We start from the raw sequence: 17,155 nt of genomic DNA on the forward strand, positions 1-17,155 counted from the left end.
AGTGATTATCTCTGTTTAATTTTCACAGCAGTGAAGATCATGGTGTTCTCAGCAGCTGGAAATCTTGATTTCCCAATTTTCTTTTGTTTCAAAGCTAATTGCTGTCAAGAGCTTTCGTTTCAGGAGATAACATTTACTTAGGCAAGGTGACATTCTAGGTCTTGTATCTGTTATGCTTCAGCTGGTCTTGAAAGAGCTCTAGATAAACAAAATAATAAAATAGAGTGTGGTGACATATGTTGAGTATAATAAGAGTCATAAATGTATATTAATGTTCTATTTTTACTTGCTGAAACTGGGGAAATGTGAACAAGTGTTTTTATTGTGCTGCATTCACGTATGGAAAGAACATTCTGTGAAAGGGAAATTACCACAGAAAGGCTGTTATTGGAACATAAGGAAACAAATAGCTAAATTCTCCAAACCTTTTAGTGCTGATTTATTTCTGCATTTAGGGACAGCTTTTTATAACCAGTGGCTTTGTAAGGGTTTTAAGGAAGGTGACTGACTTCACCTTGGATTGGAGACTGACTGAAAACCAAGTTTGGGGATATAAAGAGGCAGTCCAGTCCATTGCACTTCCCCGCTGCCCAAAGCAGGACCTACTCTAGATAATGAGCCATTTCTAAGAGGTGTTTTTGTTATACTTCAGGCACTGTTGTCTTCCACAGCTGTATCAGCAGCTTACTCTATTTTATAAGCTTTTTAAATAAGCTTTTTTGCAATAAATCAGTGTTTTTTCACTCAATTCTTGCAGTATTTGATACACAACTTTTCCCTAAGATGCACTCAGAATATGAAATTGCAAATATTGCTTACTGAAAAACTAAAGCTTTGTACTGATTGGTTTCCCTGGGATGGGTAATCAAACAGGAGGTTATCAAACAGTTTGGAGTAGTTCTGTCAAGTCTCAGCACAAGCAATGTGTCTCCTCACTTGCAAACTGAGAGTTTAAAACTAACAATAGTAAAAAACTGCACCAAAAGCTTGAAGATTGCATTTGACCTTCGAGTTCAAGCTTTTCCATTACCTAAAGATGAAGTTTTAAGGAAAAAAAAGCAACCCCAAACAAACTTTTATCCAGAACTGAACCCAGCAACTTGGTGTTTGCATCAGAAAAGTGTTGATAAGGAACACAGGCAAAGAAAAATATTCCCACTGGTATAACAAGTTATGAATATTCAGGTATGTTAGGTTTCAAGTTCAGAACAGGTGGGGAAAAAGGAAGTATTAGCTTTGATAGACAAAGTGACAGAGCTGCTGGGAAGTTTAAAAGAGTTAAGAGTTTAAAGCCAGTGCTTATGGCTGTAGAATTATGTGCAAAATGAAACTTTAAAAACACACTAGATTTTTTTTTAAGATAATATTTTGTTCACATGCTGTGTTATACAACACTGGAATTTGTTTGCAGTTCTACAAGAGACTGAACAAAAGCTTACATAAGAGCACATGTCATAGGCTGTGTTATGAATTCTTGGGGAGTAGTGATCCACATCTTTCTACCACCAGACCTTTTTTGCCTCTCCTTGAGAGCTTTAATGAAAAGTGTTATGAGTTATGTCTTACTAATTTTGGTAATGGGGGAGATAACAGTACTGGGTAGTGTCTTGGTTCTTCTATGCTTACCCTAGAAGTATGCTAATATTCCAGAAAATGAATTCATTTTACTGTTTTCTAATGTGGAAGTGAAGAAGTTGCTTACTTGTGATGTATAAATGGAAATGTACATACATCAGGAAAATGGACATTCCCTCTTAGGATTTCAGGTGTGCTACGTGCATATGACTATTAGAAAAGAGTATTTTCTAATGGCATTTGAGTTGTGAAATGACTTGGCTTTTCATTGTCTAGGACATTCAGATACAATGCAGATGAATTTTTAAGAAGTTAGAGGCCAAATCTGCTTTTATGCCTGCCCAGTGCATCCATTTCATGCGTGGCAGTAAATCTGCAGGATATGCAGTAAGGCTAAGGAAGCTGAATTCCAAAAGTATCCAACAATATTCCTCTCCTACTTGGAAGTCTCCCCAAGTCCTGTGCATATTCTAACACTGCTTTCATAGGCCTCTTCACAGCCCTTTACTTCTCCTCTGTTGATTTATGAGTCACTGCAGGAAATAAGGTTTTGTACATGAGGTAATGATTTCATTACCAATCATATCATTCTCTTCATGACTCTTTGATCTCAACTTCAGAGCTCACCTCTATCAAATTTGCTCTTCTCAACAATTTCAGGTTCAGTACTTCCAATTTGATAACTAATAAGCACTGTACTAAATGGAAACAGAGGGAAGTGATTAAAGATGAGATGCTAATAGCAAACAACTAACTTAAATCTCCCCCTTTTCTTCCTTTAAGGCATAAAGATGATAAACTCATTAAATGTAGCCAGTATGATGGCCTGGTGGAACTTGCAACAATCTGTGCTCTCTGTAATGATTCCTCTTTGGATTACAATGAAGTAAGTACATGTCCTGGAACAGAGCAGAGTGGGACAGTGATTCAAGGGGGAGAGTTTTAGCTCCATTTAAGTATTAATTCTGGGACTCACTTGTTTGTTGAACACTGAGAGCTTCAGCAAGGCAGTAAGTGTAATCTGGAACCTTGAGATCTCCTGGTTTATAGAATGCACAGCTACTTTCTGGCTTTGCCTCTCCTTAATGGTTGCTGCATGTCTTAATGACTTTAAATGATAAAATACTGACACCTTCCTCTGCTGGTCTGGAGAGCAAAGGCTTGAAATTTCCTACAAGTCATACTTCTAACAATTCCCTTTAAAAAACAGTTTCCCATGTTTTGTAAGCCATAGTAGGTCTTGTTAAGCTCCTTTTTGCCATTGTGGAACTTGAACTTTCACCTCTGGTAGGTTCCAGGTGAGATTTAAAGTAAACTCCTGTGTTTTTTGTTTGCTTTGTGTCAACTAAAGGCTAAAGGAGTGTATGAAAAAGTTGGTGAAGCCACAGAAACAGCCCTTACCTGTCTGGTTGAAAAGATGAATGTATTTGACACAGACCTGAAAGGACTTTCAAGGATTGAACGTGCAAATGCTTGCAACTCGGTCAGTATTCCTTTTCTCTGGAATTCACTGGGGAGTGAGCTTTGTAGGATGTATTATCTAAATGCATTTTTATAATTTGTTATTTCAAGGTGATAAAGCAACTCATGAAGAAAGAATTCACTCTGGAATTCTCAAGAGACAGAAAATCCATGTCTGTGTATTGCACACCAAACAAACCAAGCCGTGCATCCATGACTAAGATGTTTGTTAAGGTCAGTTCCTCACTTGAGAAAGTTATGGAATGGTTGCAAAGGTAGCACAGTACTAAAAAATAATGGCACAAGTAACTGCAGCTCAAAGAGGAAGGAAGGACTCTGTAATTTGAGCAAAGACTGCAATGAAAATGGATTTATTAAGGTAATTTACTTGTTTTTTTACCTCTCTAGGGTGCTCCTGAAGGTGTAATTGACAGATGTACACATGTTCGTGTTGGGAATGCTAAAATACCATTAACCCCAGGAATTAAGCAGAAAATAATGTCTGTCATTAGAGAATGGGGAACTGGTAGAGATACATTGCGTTGCTTGGCTCTGGCAACCCATGACAGTCCACCTAAAAAAGAGGAAATGAATCTTGAAGACTCCACAAATTTCATTAACTATGAGGTAAGTTCAATAAAATATCCTTTTAACACCTCTCCCAAACTGGAGAGTTGTGACTCATGCTTGAATATTTCTTGAGGAAGTTATATCTAAATTTTCTCCTTCTGAGTATTTATGATGCCTGACACAATAGTTAGCCCCAGGGTGTGGATGGAATCACAGATGCTCAGTTTAAGAGGAGACTCTATTTGTCTTTGACAAAGCTGTGGTCTTGGTGGCTGGTACACATGCTCCTGCTTATACTTGTCAGAAGAAATCAGTTAAAAGCTTGCTGCAAATTGTGTTATTTTACATATATTTGTATGGTCCTCTGGATTGTAACACCTTAAACTGTTCTCAGAGACTTACTCTGAAAAATGCTTCAAAAATGACATTGTGGATTCAGCTTTAATAGATTTTAGTTTGGCTGCAAGAACTCTGGGGATAGAACCTGCCTGCCATTTTGTGCTCTGAGAGTCAGGTTCACTTCCCTGCCTCCATACTGTCAGCTGCAAAAGCTCTGTCCATGAATACAGTCTTAGCTACTCTGTAATTTTCCAATGAAATCTGCAGCTGGGATTTAGAGAGGGGGGGGAAAAAGACAACAGTTGCATCAGAGTTTTTGGCTTGTGATCTGTGCTTCTGGCACTGATTACAAAAATGAAAGACCTGACTGCTTGCAGGTTGAATTTGCAAGGCTGATCACTAGAGCACATTTTAACTAATAAAATTAGGGAATTAACTGTGTCCTCCCATATACTCATTGTGGAGATGATGCTTTGTAGTACTGTGATTCCAAAAAGCATTAAATTCACTTACCTCCTCTTAACTTGGTAATGTGCAGATAGATCTCTGACTTTTCCCTTCTTATCCATCTGTCTGAATTCAGTCAGAGCTGAAGTGCAGTGAAACAGAACCTCTCTGAAGGAACCCTTTCAGGGAAACAAAACAAAACTGATTCAAGAGCATGGATATCATTCTTAATATACTGGTTTTGACCAATGGCAGGATGACAGGAATTCTGCACAGTGTAGAACCAGAGAATATTGTGAACAAGGAGTAGAAACAAAACAAAATGATTGTTTGGCTCCTGTCCGGTGAGAAAAGTCTTGCAGGATCTTGCACTAAAACTTGATGCTGCTTTGTTTCAGACCAACTTGACCTTTGTTGGCTGTGTGGGTATGCTGGATCCCCCAAGAATTGAAGTGGCTTCATCTATAAAGCTGTGCAGGCAAGCTGGCATCAGAGTTATTATGATCACTGGTGATAACAAAGGCACGGCTGTGGCCATTTGCCGCCGCATCGGTATCTTTGTGGAAGATGAAGATGTTTCTACAAAAGCTTTCACTGGTCGGGAGTTTGATGAGCTCTCCCTTGCTGCCCAGAGAGATGCTGTCCACCATGCCCGTTGCTTTGCTCGTGTAGAGCCCTCCCACAAATCTAAAATTGTTGAGTTTCTTCAGTCTTTCGATGAGATTACAGCTATGGTAAGTCATTGGGGTTTTGTTTGCTTTGAAATGCACACCCAAGTTTCAAGCCAAATTAGGCCAGACAAATGCTTCCTTCTGCCCCTGTGCTCAGCCCTGGTGAGGCCACACCTCAAGCCCTGTGTCCAGTTCTGGGCCCCTCAGTTCAGGAAGGAGATTGAGGTCCTGGAGCAGGTCCAAAGGAGGGCAACTGGGCTGGTGAAGGGACTCAAGCACAGATCCTGTGAGGAGAGGCTGAGGGAGCTGGGAGTGTTCAGGCTGGAGAAGAGGAGGCTCAGGGGAGACCTCATCGCTCTCTCCAACTCCCTGAAAGGAGGTTGGAGCCAGGGGGGGGTTGGTCTCTTTTCCCAGGCAACTCTCAGCAAGACAAGAGGGCAGGGTCTCAAGTTGTGCCAGGGGAGGTTTAGGTTGGAGATGAGAAAGAATTTCTTTCTGGAGAGGGTGCTCAGCCATTGGAATGGGCTGCCCAGGGAAGTAGTGGATTCTCCGTGTCTGGAGATCTTTCCAAAGAGCCTGGATGTGGCACTGAGTGCCATGGGCTGGGAACTGCAGCAGTAGTGGATCAAGGGTTGGACTTGATGATCTCTGAGGTCCCTTCCAACCCAGCCAATTCTATGATTCTGGATAATTCTTGCTTCCATGTTTCTTCAAGCTCAAAGCCTCAGAATAGTTCTGCACTTAATTAATTTTGAGAGAACCAAACCCAAACCCAGTGCAAAATAGCTTTCTGTCCCATATGTAAGTGCCCACCTTGTTTATGTTTGTCTCCAACTTTAAATTCTTGTTTTAGACTGGTGATGGTGTCAACGATGCTCCTGCCTTGAAGAAAGCAGAAATTGGAATTGCTATGGGTTCTGGTACTGCAGTGGCCAAAACTGCTTCTGAAATGGTTTTAGCAGATGACAATTTCTCAACTATTGTAGCTGCTGTGGAAGAAGGACGTGCAATTTATAACAACATGAAACAGTTCATTCGTTACTTGATCTCTTCCAACGTTGGAGAAGTTGTTTGGTAGGTTTTAAATATTGTTGGTGGGATTTTTTTGTTTGGTTGGATTTATTAACTGAAGTAGTGATGATGGAGTCTTTATTCCAGTGTTTCTCACTGAAACCAGAGAAACATTCTCTAGAGAATTTTAGCATACCACAAAAGATCTGCATTGCATGTAATAGTCTAGCTCAGCAGTGGCTAAATGTTTCCCAATTATTTCTATGATTGGAATAATTGTCTGGAATAGGAAAATCTTCAAGCAAATATTACAAGATCTGGGATTTCAGGGAACTTGTTCACAGATATATCTTAGATGTTTCTTCAACCTCCAGTTACAGAAGAATGTGTCTTCTGTGTCTTGGAAGGAATCCTTGCTCAATGCACTTCTGGTAACAGAGTGTAAATATTGATCTCCTAACAGTTGCTTATATACCACTCTGGGAGAAAGTCTGCTTTGATATAACACAGCATTGTGTCTTGCCTTGTTTCTTGTCAATTTCAAAGCTGTCCTTCATACAGCTCTTGCTGCAACCTCCATTTCTCTTCTGTTAATTCACACAGGCTTGGAGCCATGGAAGTTCCATGCTCATTAAATTTTTGCAAGGACAAGTATTGCTCTAGCTAACTGAAGCCTAGTGATTTGAGCTAAAATGCTATTATGTCTGCAAGAGTTTTAGTGTCTTTTAGAAAGTGTCTTGCAAGCCTTTATGCAGGTATGTAGTAGAGTATGCAAGTAGAGTAGGGAAGAAACAAAACTAAGCAGAAACTCTTCAAATCCTGAAGGTACCAGAGGATGCTTCAAAACTTACATGTTAGTGCTTAGAATGTCAGCTCTTGGGTTTGCTTTTAGTTTTCTGAAAGCAAATATTCAGTTTGTGATACTAAATGGATAAGTTTGTACCAGAGAACAGAAGTGCTGCTACAGGCTTAGGTGTGAGCTTTAAAAGGATTTATTTACATGCACAACAACAAACTTATAATTGGGTTTTTTATAGTATCTTCTTGACTGCTGCCCTGGGTTTTCCTGAAGCTCTAATTCCTGTCCAGCTGTTATGGGTAAACCTTGTGACTGATGGGCTCCCTGCTACTGCTCTGGGCTTTAATCCTCCTGATCTTGATATCATGAATAAGCCCCCACGCAACCCCAAGGAGCCACTGATCAGTGGGTGGCTCTTCTTCCGTTACCTGGCTATTGGATGTAAGTAGGAAACAGCTTTTCTTATTGTTTTTTGCTTAAATTAAACTTGGGGAGGGTTTGAGATCTAATTGAAAGCAGTTTGTCTAATCTCCTTGCATGTTAAAATCTTGAAAAACAGCAATAGATGTTCAGTGGAGCTGGTATCTGTCCTTCATTTTATTTCAAAGTTACTTTAACATTCACCACATCATCAGAATCTAGGAAACCATGAGATATTTTTATCACTGCTATAACTTCAAAATTGTCTGACTCTGGACAGTGTTCCAGTTCTCATTCCAGGCTGAAAGACTTTCAGCTCAAAGCATGGAGAGAGCAGAGTTTAGCTTGTCCAGGCAGCATCTGCCAGCCTTAGGAAGATGAGCATGCTGTGGAACTGGGAGTGGAAAACCAAGATCAGGCATTAATGAACACACCCCTGCATTAGCTGTTGAGTTTCTATGTAGAAGCACTTCCTGATCTGAAAATGGCAGCTGTCATGTATCTAACCTGCCCTTTTCAGGCTTAGGGAGAAGAACAAAACAGGGTTGCTGGCCTGGCTATAATCAGGGAACATAAAGGAGTATAAGTGTGTGAAATCAAGGGATGTAAATAGCTGTAGTACTCTAAAGCTAGAATAAGTATCTATGTGAATACTTAATGCACGTTGTCTTCATGCCAGAAGCTGTCACTGTAATTTTCCTGACTTCCTAGATCTTAAAGTAAACAAACCTTGCTATTAGTTAATGTAAGTACAGACACGTTGGGTTCTGGGAGGAAAAAAATAAAAATTTAAGTTTGATTACTCCAAGTGATGCCCTTCTTTGCCTTAAGTCCTAGCTCTCTGCTTCCATAAGCAGATACTAGAATGTATCCAATGATGCTTAATGTAACTAATGCTTACTTAAGATAAGTTTTCTTGTTCAGGAGATAAGTGAATTACAATCTGGTTTTTTTACAGTACTGGAGGTCTTGAGGTAGAAGTCCAAGTGTATCTTCTCTTGCATAGCATTCACAACACTGAAAAAAATCACTTTTGTTTTCTTTAAGGTTATGTGGGTGCTGCCACAGTGGGTGCTGCTGCTTGGTGGTTTATTGCTGCTGATGGTGGTCCAAGAATTAGCTTTTATCAACTGGTATTTGCACAGTTTAATATCTTTTTGGGGAGAAGGGGTGGTATATGCTTCTTTCAGATGGTTGCTTGATATGAGTGTAGAAAAGGAGTAGGTTACAGAAATGTATATGATGACATGCTTGCAGACTTGTTACTGTAAAACTTGGTCATGGTTAATTAGTCTTGATACTGAGGCTCAAAGGTGAGATACCTGAGCTTCTAAACAATTTGAAGGAGTAGTTGTTGTCTTGTCAGTAAAAGAATAATGGGAATTTTCCTAAAGCTGGCAGGGGTTTAAAACCAACGTTGATAAAAATCCACTGAGAAAGTTCTGTTTTCAGAATGCTCACTTAACAAGCTGTGAAAGTGAGTTCACTTTGCTCTGTTCTAGAGCCATTTTCTGCAGTGCAAAGAGGACAACCCAGACTTCTCTGGTGTCGACTGTGTGGTTTTTGAGTCTCCATATCCAATGACAATGGCCCTGTCTGTGCTTGTCACCATAGAGATGTGCAATGCTCTCAACAGGTTTGTATGTCCAAATGTGAACAAAGTTTGTGCAAAGCTTGTCCCAAATCCAACCTTTTGTGCAGTTTGATTCTTAGTGTATGGACAGCTCAACATAGTGAGTCATGTTGCCATGTTTCTGAATCCTGCCACTGTGAACAGAATTAGTCTCTTAGATAAAACTGGGGATCTCTTATCACAAGGTACTTCTTTAAGTCTGCTAATTCACTCTGGTATTTTACTAAGCAGGAGCAACTGAAATATTTTCCATTATTTCTAATCTAAGATTAATCAATCAGCTTATCCTTCCTATGTTGGTATAAAGTGATATCAAGGAGAACTAAAATAAGAATGCTGGAGATATGGAAAATAGTTTTTCCTGCCCTAAGGGAATGTGGGCTTTAGCCAATTAATATTAGATTATAAATGGAAACCACTAAATAGCACAATGTCAAGGGTATTTTTCTTCAAATAGCTTAGAGGTCAGTTAATTTAAAAACAAATAAACTTTAAATATAAATGTACTGTGATAGTCCTACATGTGAGACACTGCTCTACATCTGATGTTCTGGATCTTGGCCTCTTCTGCAGCATAGCCTAAATGCAGCTTGAAACCTGAAGAGCAAAATTAAAAACAAGCTTTAAAAAGCTGCATCCAGTCTTTAAGTGAACTTCAGGACAAGAGGGTGCACTGGGTCCCCAGGTCACTCTTCTGCTGCCATGCCCATCCTTCCTCTGGGTCTCAAGCATGTTTGAGTCTTGATGAAAAAGATGGACTAGATCAGGAATGAGCAGAACACTCAAAAGCTTCCAGAAATAAATGTGAGGCTGAACTGTTGGCAAAATGGACTTCCAGGGTAGTTTAAAGTTTCAACATAAATATAAATTATATTGTGGTATCTTCCCTTCATGACTGGGATAACTGTGACTTCCCATGCTGCTTTTCTTTAAGCTGATGTATTTTCAATACATTCTGATGTACTGAATTCCCTTTTGGTGTCTGATGTGCACATCTGTACCATGTTTCTGTTGCAGCCTATCAGAAAATCAGTCCCTGATGAGGATGCCCCCGTGGGAGAACATCTGGCTGGTGGGCGCTATTTGCTTGTCCATGTCACTCCACTTCCTTATCCTTTATGTGGAACCACTGCCAGTAAGTGCATGGATCTTATCCCCCTCCTCAACTTGGAATTAGAGCAAAAATTTGTCTGGAGCTTAGGGCAAGGGACGCAGGAGGAGGAGAGGAGGTAACAGTTGGCTTTTCTTTCAGATTATCTTCCAGATCACACCTTTGAACGTGACGCAGTGGCTGATGGTGTTGAAAATCTCCCTTCCTGTCATTCTCCTGGATGAAACACTTAAATATGTGGCCCGTAACTACCTGGAACCTGGTAAAGATGATAGTGTGCAGCCTGCCAGCAAACCCTGTACTTTGTCAGCATGCACCGAAGGAGTTTCCTGGCCGTTTGTGTTGATGACTATGCCCTTGGTTATCTGGCTTTACAGCACAGACACTAACTTTAGTGATATGTTCTGGTCTTGACTGACATGGTGACGAGTTTTACATTCAAAGAAAACAAAGTTTAACTTAATTTTTTTATTGTTTAGAGCAACTGTCTATTTCTGCTGAATTTTCACATGAACATATTTGCCGGTGATGGAGGTTTCATAATCTAGATTTTGGTTTTTTGCTTTTTTCTGACTTAAGTGGGGGCAATATATTCCTCTTTTATACACAGTTAAAGTGTCCATTGACATGTACAGAGAACTAACACTATTTTATGCAAATATTTTTTTGTAGATGAAAAGCATGTACAGTGTTCTGTTCAATATTCATCGTGTAAAAAAAGTCAATTTTTTTTGAGCCAGCGGACACTATCAAACTAAATTGGCAGCAGATTTTAGGGAATGAATGTGTGTTGTCTAAAACTAAAAAAGCATGTAACTGTTTGTCTTCTGCATGATCATCCAAACTTAATTTGTCATAAAGTCAGGTTTTATCCATAAGCAGAACTTTCTGCACTGGTAGAGAGTACTGCTACCTCAGTCAGGATTTCTTCTGTTTCCCCTCTTCCTGTTCCCTCACTCTTGGTTCTTGACTGTCCTTGTTTACACCACTTTCTGTATGAGGTATGCCTAATCTTGCTCGTGCAGAAAATGCCATTCCAGGTGCAGCCTGCTGGGGTTCTTCCATATTCTGAACACACATAGGGGTTTTTTTAAAGATTATTTATTTGTCTATTGTATTTTATTGTAACGGACCTTATTTTGCCAGTGTTGCCCATTATGCAGGGCTAGGGAGGGCTACTTCTGTCTACTTAAATCCTAACCCAAGCCTTTTTTACAAACACAATCTGGTTTAATTCCAAAAGATGGTTTAAATTGGGGTTTAATACCTTATTACACACATCAGATCCTTCCTTTGTCTTTTTTTACCCCCCTTTAAGATCAAAACTTGTCATGAGACCTGGAAAAATAACTTGCACTGCATAGCTAGAAATTAGATTTCCTACACTTAGGGCACTAATAATCAGTTGTATCCATGGAGTTACTCTGCTGGCCTGTTAGCCTGACTTGAAGTAACAAGCTCGTGTGTGTTTTTTGTAAAATCTGTAAATAGCACATGACCAAATTGAACATATTGTATAGAACTATTTTTATTTTGATGTGGCACTAACCACCTTCATTATTACGGTAAATGTTAAAGCATGTTTTCAGATTCAGTCCTGTATCAACAACGTGTAAGTCATTAACAGTCCTAACTGTGGTGTTTTTCTCCAATGCCTTCCAACTTTCATCGACTAAAGTGAGTATTTCTTTTCCATTTCACCATGCCAGTGGTGACTTGCTGTAAAATAGCATATGCTGTATACATGTTGAAGAATAAATAGTAATTTTCTTCATTCCCATGCTGTGTTTTGTCAAACTCTGCTGTGCTACATTATTATCACCACTTTAGACTTTGTTTTGTGGCCTGAAGCTCAAATTACTGATTCCAAAGGCAAAGCACTTGCTTTTGGTTTAGTGTCTTTTAGGTCTTGTTTTATAGCACCCAGGAGCCTTAGTGCCCCGAGATCTTACAGCTTTTGGTCTTAAGTTTGAGATAAAATTGGACAAATCTGTAACTTAAGACAGTGACAGCTGTTCACATGTTTAGTGTCCAAAACATTCTGGTACTTTTCAGGTGCTGGTTTGCTCCCAGGCTTTTTCCTGCTCTGAAACAGGGGATGTCCCTCAGAGCTGACCCCCCTTCCTTTGTCTCTGGTATCTGCAGTGCTCAAAGTGCAGGCAAAGTGCTACTCCTTGCAAAAGCAGCTGATGATTTCCAGTGAGTGGCAACACTTTGTAGAGTGGTCACATGAAAAGACAAAAGAACAGTCTCAGCTTCACAGGATAGTCTGTGGAAATTTTACTAGGGTCATTTTGTCTTTGTAGAGTAGCAGGTGCTGTGTTATCTTCTGGCTCAGTAACCAAATTCAAACAGCTTTCTGACTCCTCATAGAGTTAAGTGATAGTTGAAAGCCATGTTCTGTTGGTGCCAGCTGGAATCCAGTGAGCACACATAAATCTTTAGGTTTCAAGCTTTGAAATGTAGATGCTAACCTCAAAATTCCCAGACCCTATCTGAAATTTCACTGCATTGTGAATCCTCACTGTTTATGTAGACTTGGACTTGTTTAAGTGGATGCTGAAGTGACTCAGGTGTGAGAGCTGGACCTGATGATGGAGTAGGTGTGTTGCTGAACTGTAAGCATTTAAATCCCAGTGAATGCCCTCTTTAGTGTGGGAGAACTTGTCTTTGCCAACCTGAGGTTTTGCATCCCACAGAAGCAATGGCCAGCACCAGCCATTTGCTGTAGTGATAATAAATGAGCAAAGACTTGTCCCTATTTCTTGCAACAGGACTGAATAGGTTGTGATTTAGGATTCCTTGAGATTGAAATGTGTACAAGGGTGGTTCTTGCTGGAAACTGGTACTAGTGAGTGAGTTCTGTGTGCTCCCAACATAATGGATAAACTTTTTCCATGGAATCTTGGAATTCAGAGTGACCCTCTGGAGCACCATGTTGGTGGGCTTTTTTTAGGCCATGTATCTGACTGTCACCATGAATGACTCTGCTTCTTGTACACCCCTATTCCTGTCTATTCTGCCAAACAATCCTGCTCTAGACTCCCTTTTCCCTGTCTCTAAGATGAAGGGAAAAATGGCTGTCAATAAGTGGAATTCAGTCTTCAACAAGTTCTTTGTTGGGTCTCTGTTGAAGATGAATCTCTCTGCTTGTGTCATGGATTTCAGTACCGACATCCAAGAGCTCGTTCATATCAGATGTCTCGGGGCACTTACATTTTTAGGGCCTTGTGACCCTTGGAGTTTGCCTTTGAAAGCTGGATGACTGGTGGGTAAATGGAGTGGCATTCATCCCTACTGGTTCTTGAGGTCACAGGGGCAGTCAGGTTTTGTAAGGTGCTCCTTAACAGCCCAAGAAATCTTAATTTTTCTCTTAATGATTCCCTTATTTCTCCCAGTCTTTCTGTCCAAAATTTTCCTATAGAAATAGAGCAATAGGGCCCCTATAATCATCACCTTTAGTCAGGTTCAATGGCAGCTGTGGCTGTACTTTCAGTACTTCTGTTTTCCCAGTGTTGCCACTGCATGGTAAATAACAATGTTAAGATCTATGAGGTTCCTCCCAGGCAGTGAGGCACCCTGCCCTTCAGTCCCTGTTCTCTTCAAGGTTCCTTATGATCTGGGAGCTGGAATGCTGTGGGTCTGATCTTAACCCTTCTCCAGCTGAGTCAGCTGGGGGAGGTTGCTCAGGTGTGCTCCTGGTGTTAGAATAGCACAAGGCAGCTGATGGAACTGTAGAAATCCAGTGCAAGGTCAGAATGCACTGCAAGGAAACACATTAACTGAAACTATTACCCTTAATTGTATAGATCCTGCCATTCTTCAGCTCTCAGCCCTTTCATCCAGGGAGACCCAGGAGAGAGGACTTCTCAGTTTAGAATAAACTTGCCAAAGTTGAAATTCTTGCTTATTTTTTTTGTTCCCTATAAATTTCCTCTCCAACCTGCTCGCTGCACTAGGGTCATCTAGGGACAGAAATAAGTAACTCTTCTTCTAAGGTGTTAGCCCTGGAAATAGGTAAATGGAAGCACTTAAGAGAAATAGCTCAAAGTTACTCAGGCTTCGTGTCCCATTTTTAAGAAATAATTTTATACTTTTTATTTCCTTTTGTTCTCATTTCACTTAGCTTCTTCATCTCTGCTGTTTTCTGGATTCCTTAGTGTCCTCACATACTGCTACTTATTTTCTAGTGTGGGAGGTGTGTAAGACCAGGGGATTGATCCCACCTAACTGTAGGAACACCAGGAAGGAAACCAGTGGGGTGAATTCAGTGTTCTCTAGTCCATATCATTAAAGAACATGATCAGACAGATGCAGCTGTACATCAGATATTTAGGCAGGGGCTTTTATCTTCACAGTGCCTTGGGCCCTCTCTGCTTTCAAATGTGAGTGATTCAAAGTGCTGTTTGTGAGCTACACAGTGAGCTGCTCCTTTATACTGGCATCTGAGCAATAAAAATAGTTCATACTTGGTTTCCCAAAACACTATTGCAAATAAGTCTGAAAAAGGCTGCAGAAAAAATACATTGGTCTGTCAAAAAACTCTATGAAGCTTGTGTTTGTAGGGAGACTGTTTTGGAGAAGGCTAATGGTAAGAAAATGAGTTTTTAATCTGATGATAAAATGCAGTACAGCAGTCCCCTGTCACTGTTCCAACAACACAGCTGATGCCCAGAATATACATGGTAAACAGCCTAAAGATGGTTGAATTTGCTGAGATGAAGGGAGGTAAAACTGATACAAAGCTGTCTGTCTCTTGCACCTGTCTTGTTTACTTTTTTGCACTTCTAACCATTAACTGTTTCCCTAATCTCTGCTAATTACATCCTTAATTACATTAATATGCATTTTCAAATCTTAGCAGGAGAGCCTAAATTTTGTAGCATTGAAGCAGTGTTTTGAAGAGCCACCCTCAAGTTCTAGGGACTCTTCTCTCCTAGATGCAAGGCTGACTTTATGCTGTATGTTAAGGGTAAAGTACAGTAGTAGATTTATTACATTGTACTCTACCCTTTGCCTACACATTAATCTGTGTAGTTAAAAAAACCTCTTCAAAGCTTCCCTCCTGCTTCCCAGAATAAGCTGCATAACTTGGAGGAGGGACATTGTTAGGTTACTTGGGGGCCAAGCTTGCACCATAATGCCTTGATTAGAAAAACACCCTTAAAGTGCTTCAAAACCTGAGCTCAGAGTTCATAGTGTGGAGCTTTGAGGTGAAAATGACAAATCAGTGAGGCTTGCCTGCTGCCACGAGTCAGGCAGAGCAAGGCAAAAGCTGTCTGAACACATCTGAATTCTTTCACTGCAATCCTCTGTGGGGCTGGTGCTAAAGGGAGCTCTGCTGCACCCAGAGCTGAGCCCCAATCCAAAGGGTTTTAGTCTTAAAGTAACCTGAGAGTGTCCCTTCCAGGCCAGAGCAGCCAGTTATCAAACTGAACATTCTTTCTCCTGTCACTGTTGATCTTAGTCTTGCTTGTATAATGATACTCAGCATTCCTCCTTTCATTAACTGATGCCTTTTCTTTCTTTCCTTTTCAGCAATACTGGAGTAATCGCTTCCTAAACAATTTTGCAGAAATGTAAGGTTGTTTTGTTGAGTGCATGTGTTTTTTAGCAACACATCTACCAAAACTTCTGCATGTATCATGTGTAAAGATTCTTTGCTTTCCCTAAAACAAAACTCATTGTGTTCTCTGTGGAAGAAAAATGTGTGGTACCATTAGGACTTCATTATCCAGACGTACAGACGTGCAATATAGCTTACCCTATTGGAAACTCTCTCCAGAGAAGTTTGGTTTCTGTGCTGCATGGAGAAGAGTTTATTTATCCTTGAACAAGAGTTACGGAGCTGTCAGCCAATTTTCCATATTTCTGTCTGTAAAATGTCAGTTTCTACAATGTACAATATCAAAACTAATGCATGCCTTTGGTTGTTGACAGATTTTTTCTCTGTATTGTATCATCCAGACATACTACTCTATAACAGCTTATGTACAATGCTATCCTATTTATAAAACTCATTGGAAAGATTACAGATGAATGTTAAACCATAAGCCTCCAGTTCATAACTTTGGATTTTTTTTATCATGTGTGCAAATCGACCTCTTTTGCACTGTAATGTAACTTATTTAAATTTAAGGCAGTAAGACAGATGTTGGTGCAATACAAAATATTGTGATGCATTTATCTAAAAAGCAACAAATTACTTAGCCAGTTACCACAACTGCATGTGTGACCTTTAGAAATTGTAAATAAGATCAATTGTCTATTTACATGCTGACAGTAAGAAGCATCACACCTAGTTTCATTTGTATCAGGTAAATAAATTTATTCTACAATACATACTCTGTGTGTTATTTTATGCACTTTGTTTGCTGCAGGTACATGCATACATACTTCAGCACTCTCTTACATTAATCCAGGATGACACTTGTTAGCACCAACACCACTGCAATCTTTCTTCCTAGAACTATGCAGATGCCAGCTGCTCCTCCAGCAGTATTGACCTCCTCACTGCTGTGATTTCCTCTCTCCAGGGGCTTTTGTGTGTGTGTGTGTTTAAGGGACACTGTCAAGTACTTTGATCACTCGAGGTTTTGGTTGGTTTTTTTTTTTAAATGCTCCATTGTTTGTAAAATCCCTCTGAGAAACTTAAAATAAACATTTCTTTCCCAACGACATCTTTATTATTTTGTCCTTTTCTACTTTCTAAACTGCCCCAGCCTTCAAATAAGCTGCTAAGTCTTTTCTCCCTTCTGTAGGCAAAAGGAAGATAAACCAACTGTTTGCTACAAGGCACAGCCCAGGATTAACCTTACTGGGAGCATCTCTGCCAGCAACCACCCTGCATCCACACAGCTCCTGCCCAGGCTCACAGCACAGGCATTGGTGTTAAGCATTAGGCAAGACTAAAGCACTCTAAAGGTAAAAGCTGCATTTTCCTAGTGTCCCATAATGTTCTGCTCCAAAACCCTTAAATAAAGTTTTGTTAGGAGTTAAGAGGAGGAGGGGCCTCTCTAAATACTTAACTTTAGCAATGTGCTGGATACAACTACCTGAAAGGAGGTTGTGGTGAGGTGGGGATTAATCTCTTCTCCTTAGCAGCAAGCAATAGGACA

The 17,155-nt window shown here is 40.1% G+C and overlaps 1 protein-coding gene across 3 annotated transcripts in view; it reads left to right on the top strand.

Moving 5' to 3' along the window:
* Positions 1–16,947, top strand: part of ATP2A2 (ATPase sarcoplasmic/endoplasmic reticulum Ca2+ transporting 2) — a 43,981-nt gene extending 27,034 nt beyond the window's left edge. Inside the window, exons 10-21 of one of the 3 annotated variants that reach the window (XM_030460423.1) lie at positions 2,359–2,461; positions 2,927–3,058; positions 3,148–3,270; positions 3,445–3,663; positions 4,791–5,126; positions 5,917–6,137; positions 7,112–7,314; positions 8,341–8,426; positions 8,796–8,929; positions 9,944–10,061; positions 10,179–10,299; positions 15,576–16,713. In XM_030460423.1, the coding sequence (XP_030316283.1) occupies positions 2,359–2,461; positions 2,927–3,058; positions 3,148–3,270; positions 3,445–3,663; positions 4,791–5,126; positions 5,917–6,137; positions 7,112–7,314; positions 8,341–8,426; positions 8,796–8,929; positions 9,944–10,061; positions 10,179–10,299; positions 15,576–15,589 (1,810 nt within the window). In that variant the 3' untranslated portion in view covers positions 15,590–16,713. Of the gene's footprint in view, positions 1–2,358; positions 2,462–2,926; positions 3,059–3,147; positions 3,271–3,444; positions 3,664–4,790; positions 5,127–5,916; positions 6,138–7,111; positions 7,315–8,340; positions 8,427–8,795; positions 8,930–9,943; positions 10,062–10,178; positions 16,714–16,798 lie in introns of those variants that run through there. The other 2 variants (XM_030460422.1, XM_008493519.2) reach the window with 2 other exon arrangements.
* The last annotated feature ends 208 nt before the right edge of the window (positions 16,948–17,155 follow it).

Source organism: Calypte anna, chromosome 15 (genome assembly GCF_003957555.1).
Source record: "Calypte anna isolate BGI_N300 chromosome 15, bCalAnn1_v1.p, whole genome shotgun sequence".
Lineage (NCBI taxonomy): Eukaryota > Metazoa > Chordata > Aves > Apodiformes > Trochilidae > Calypte > Calypte anna.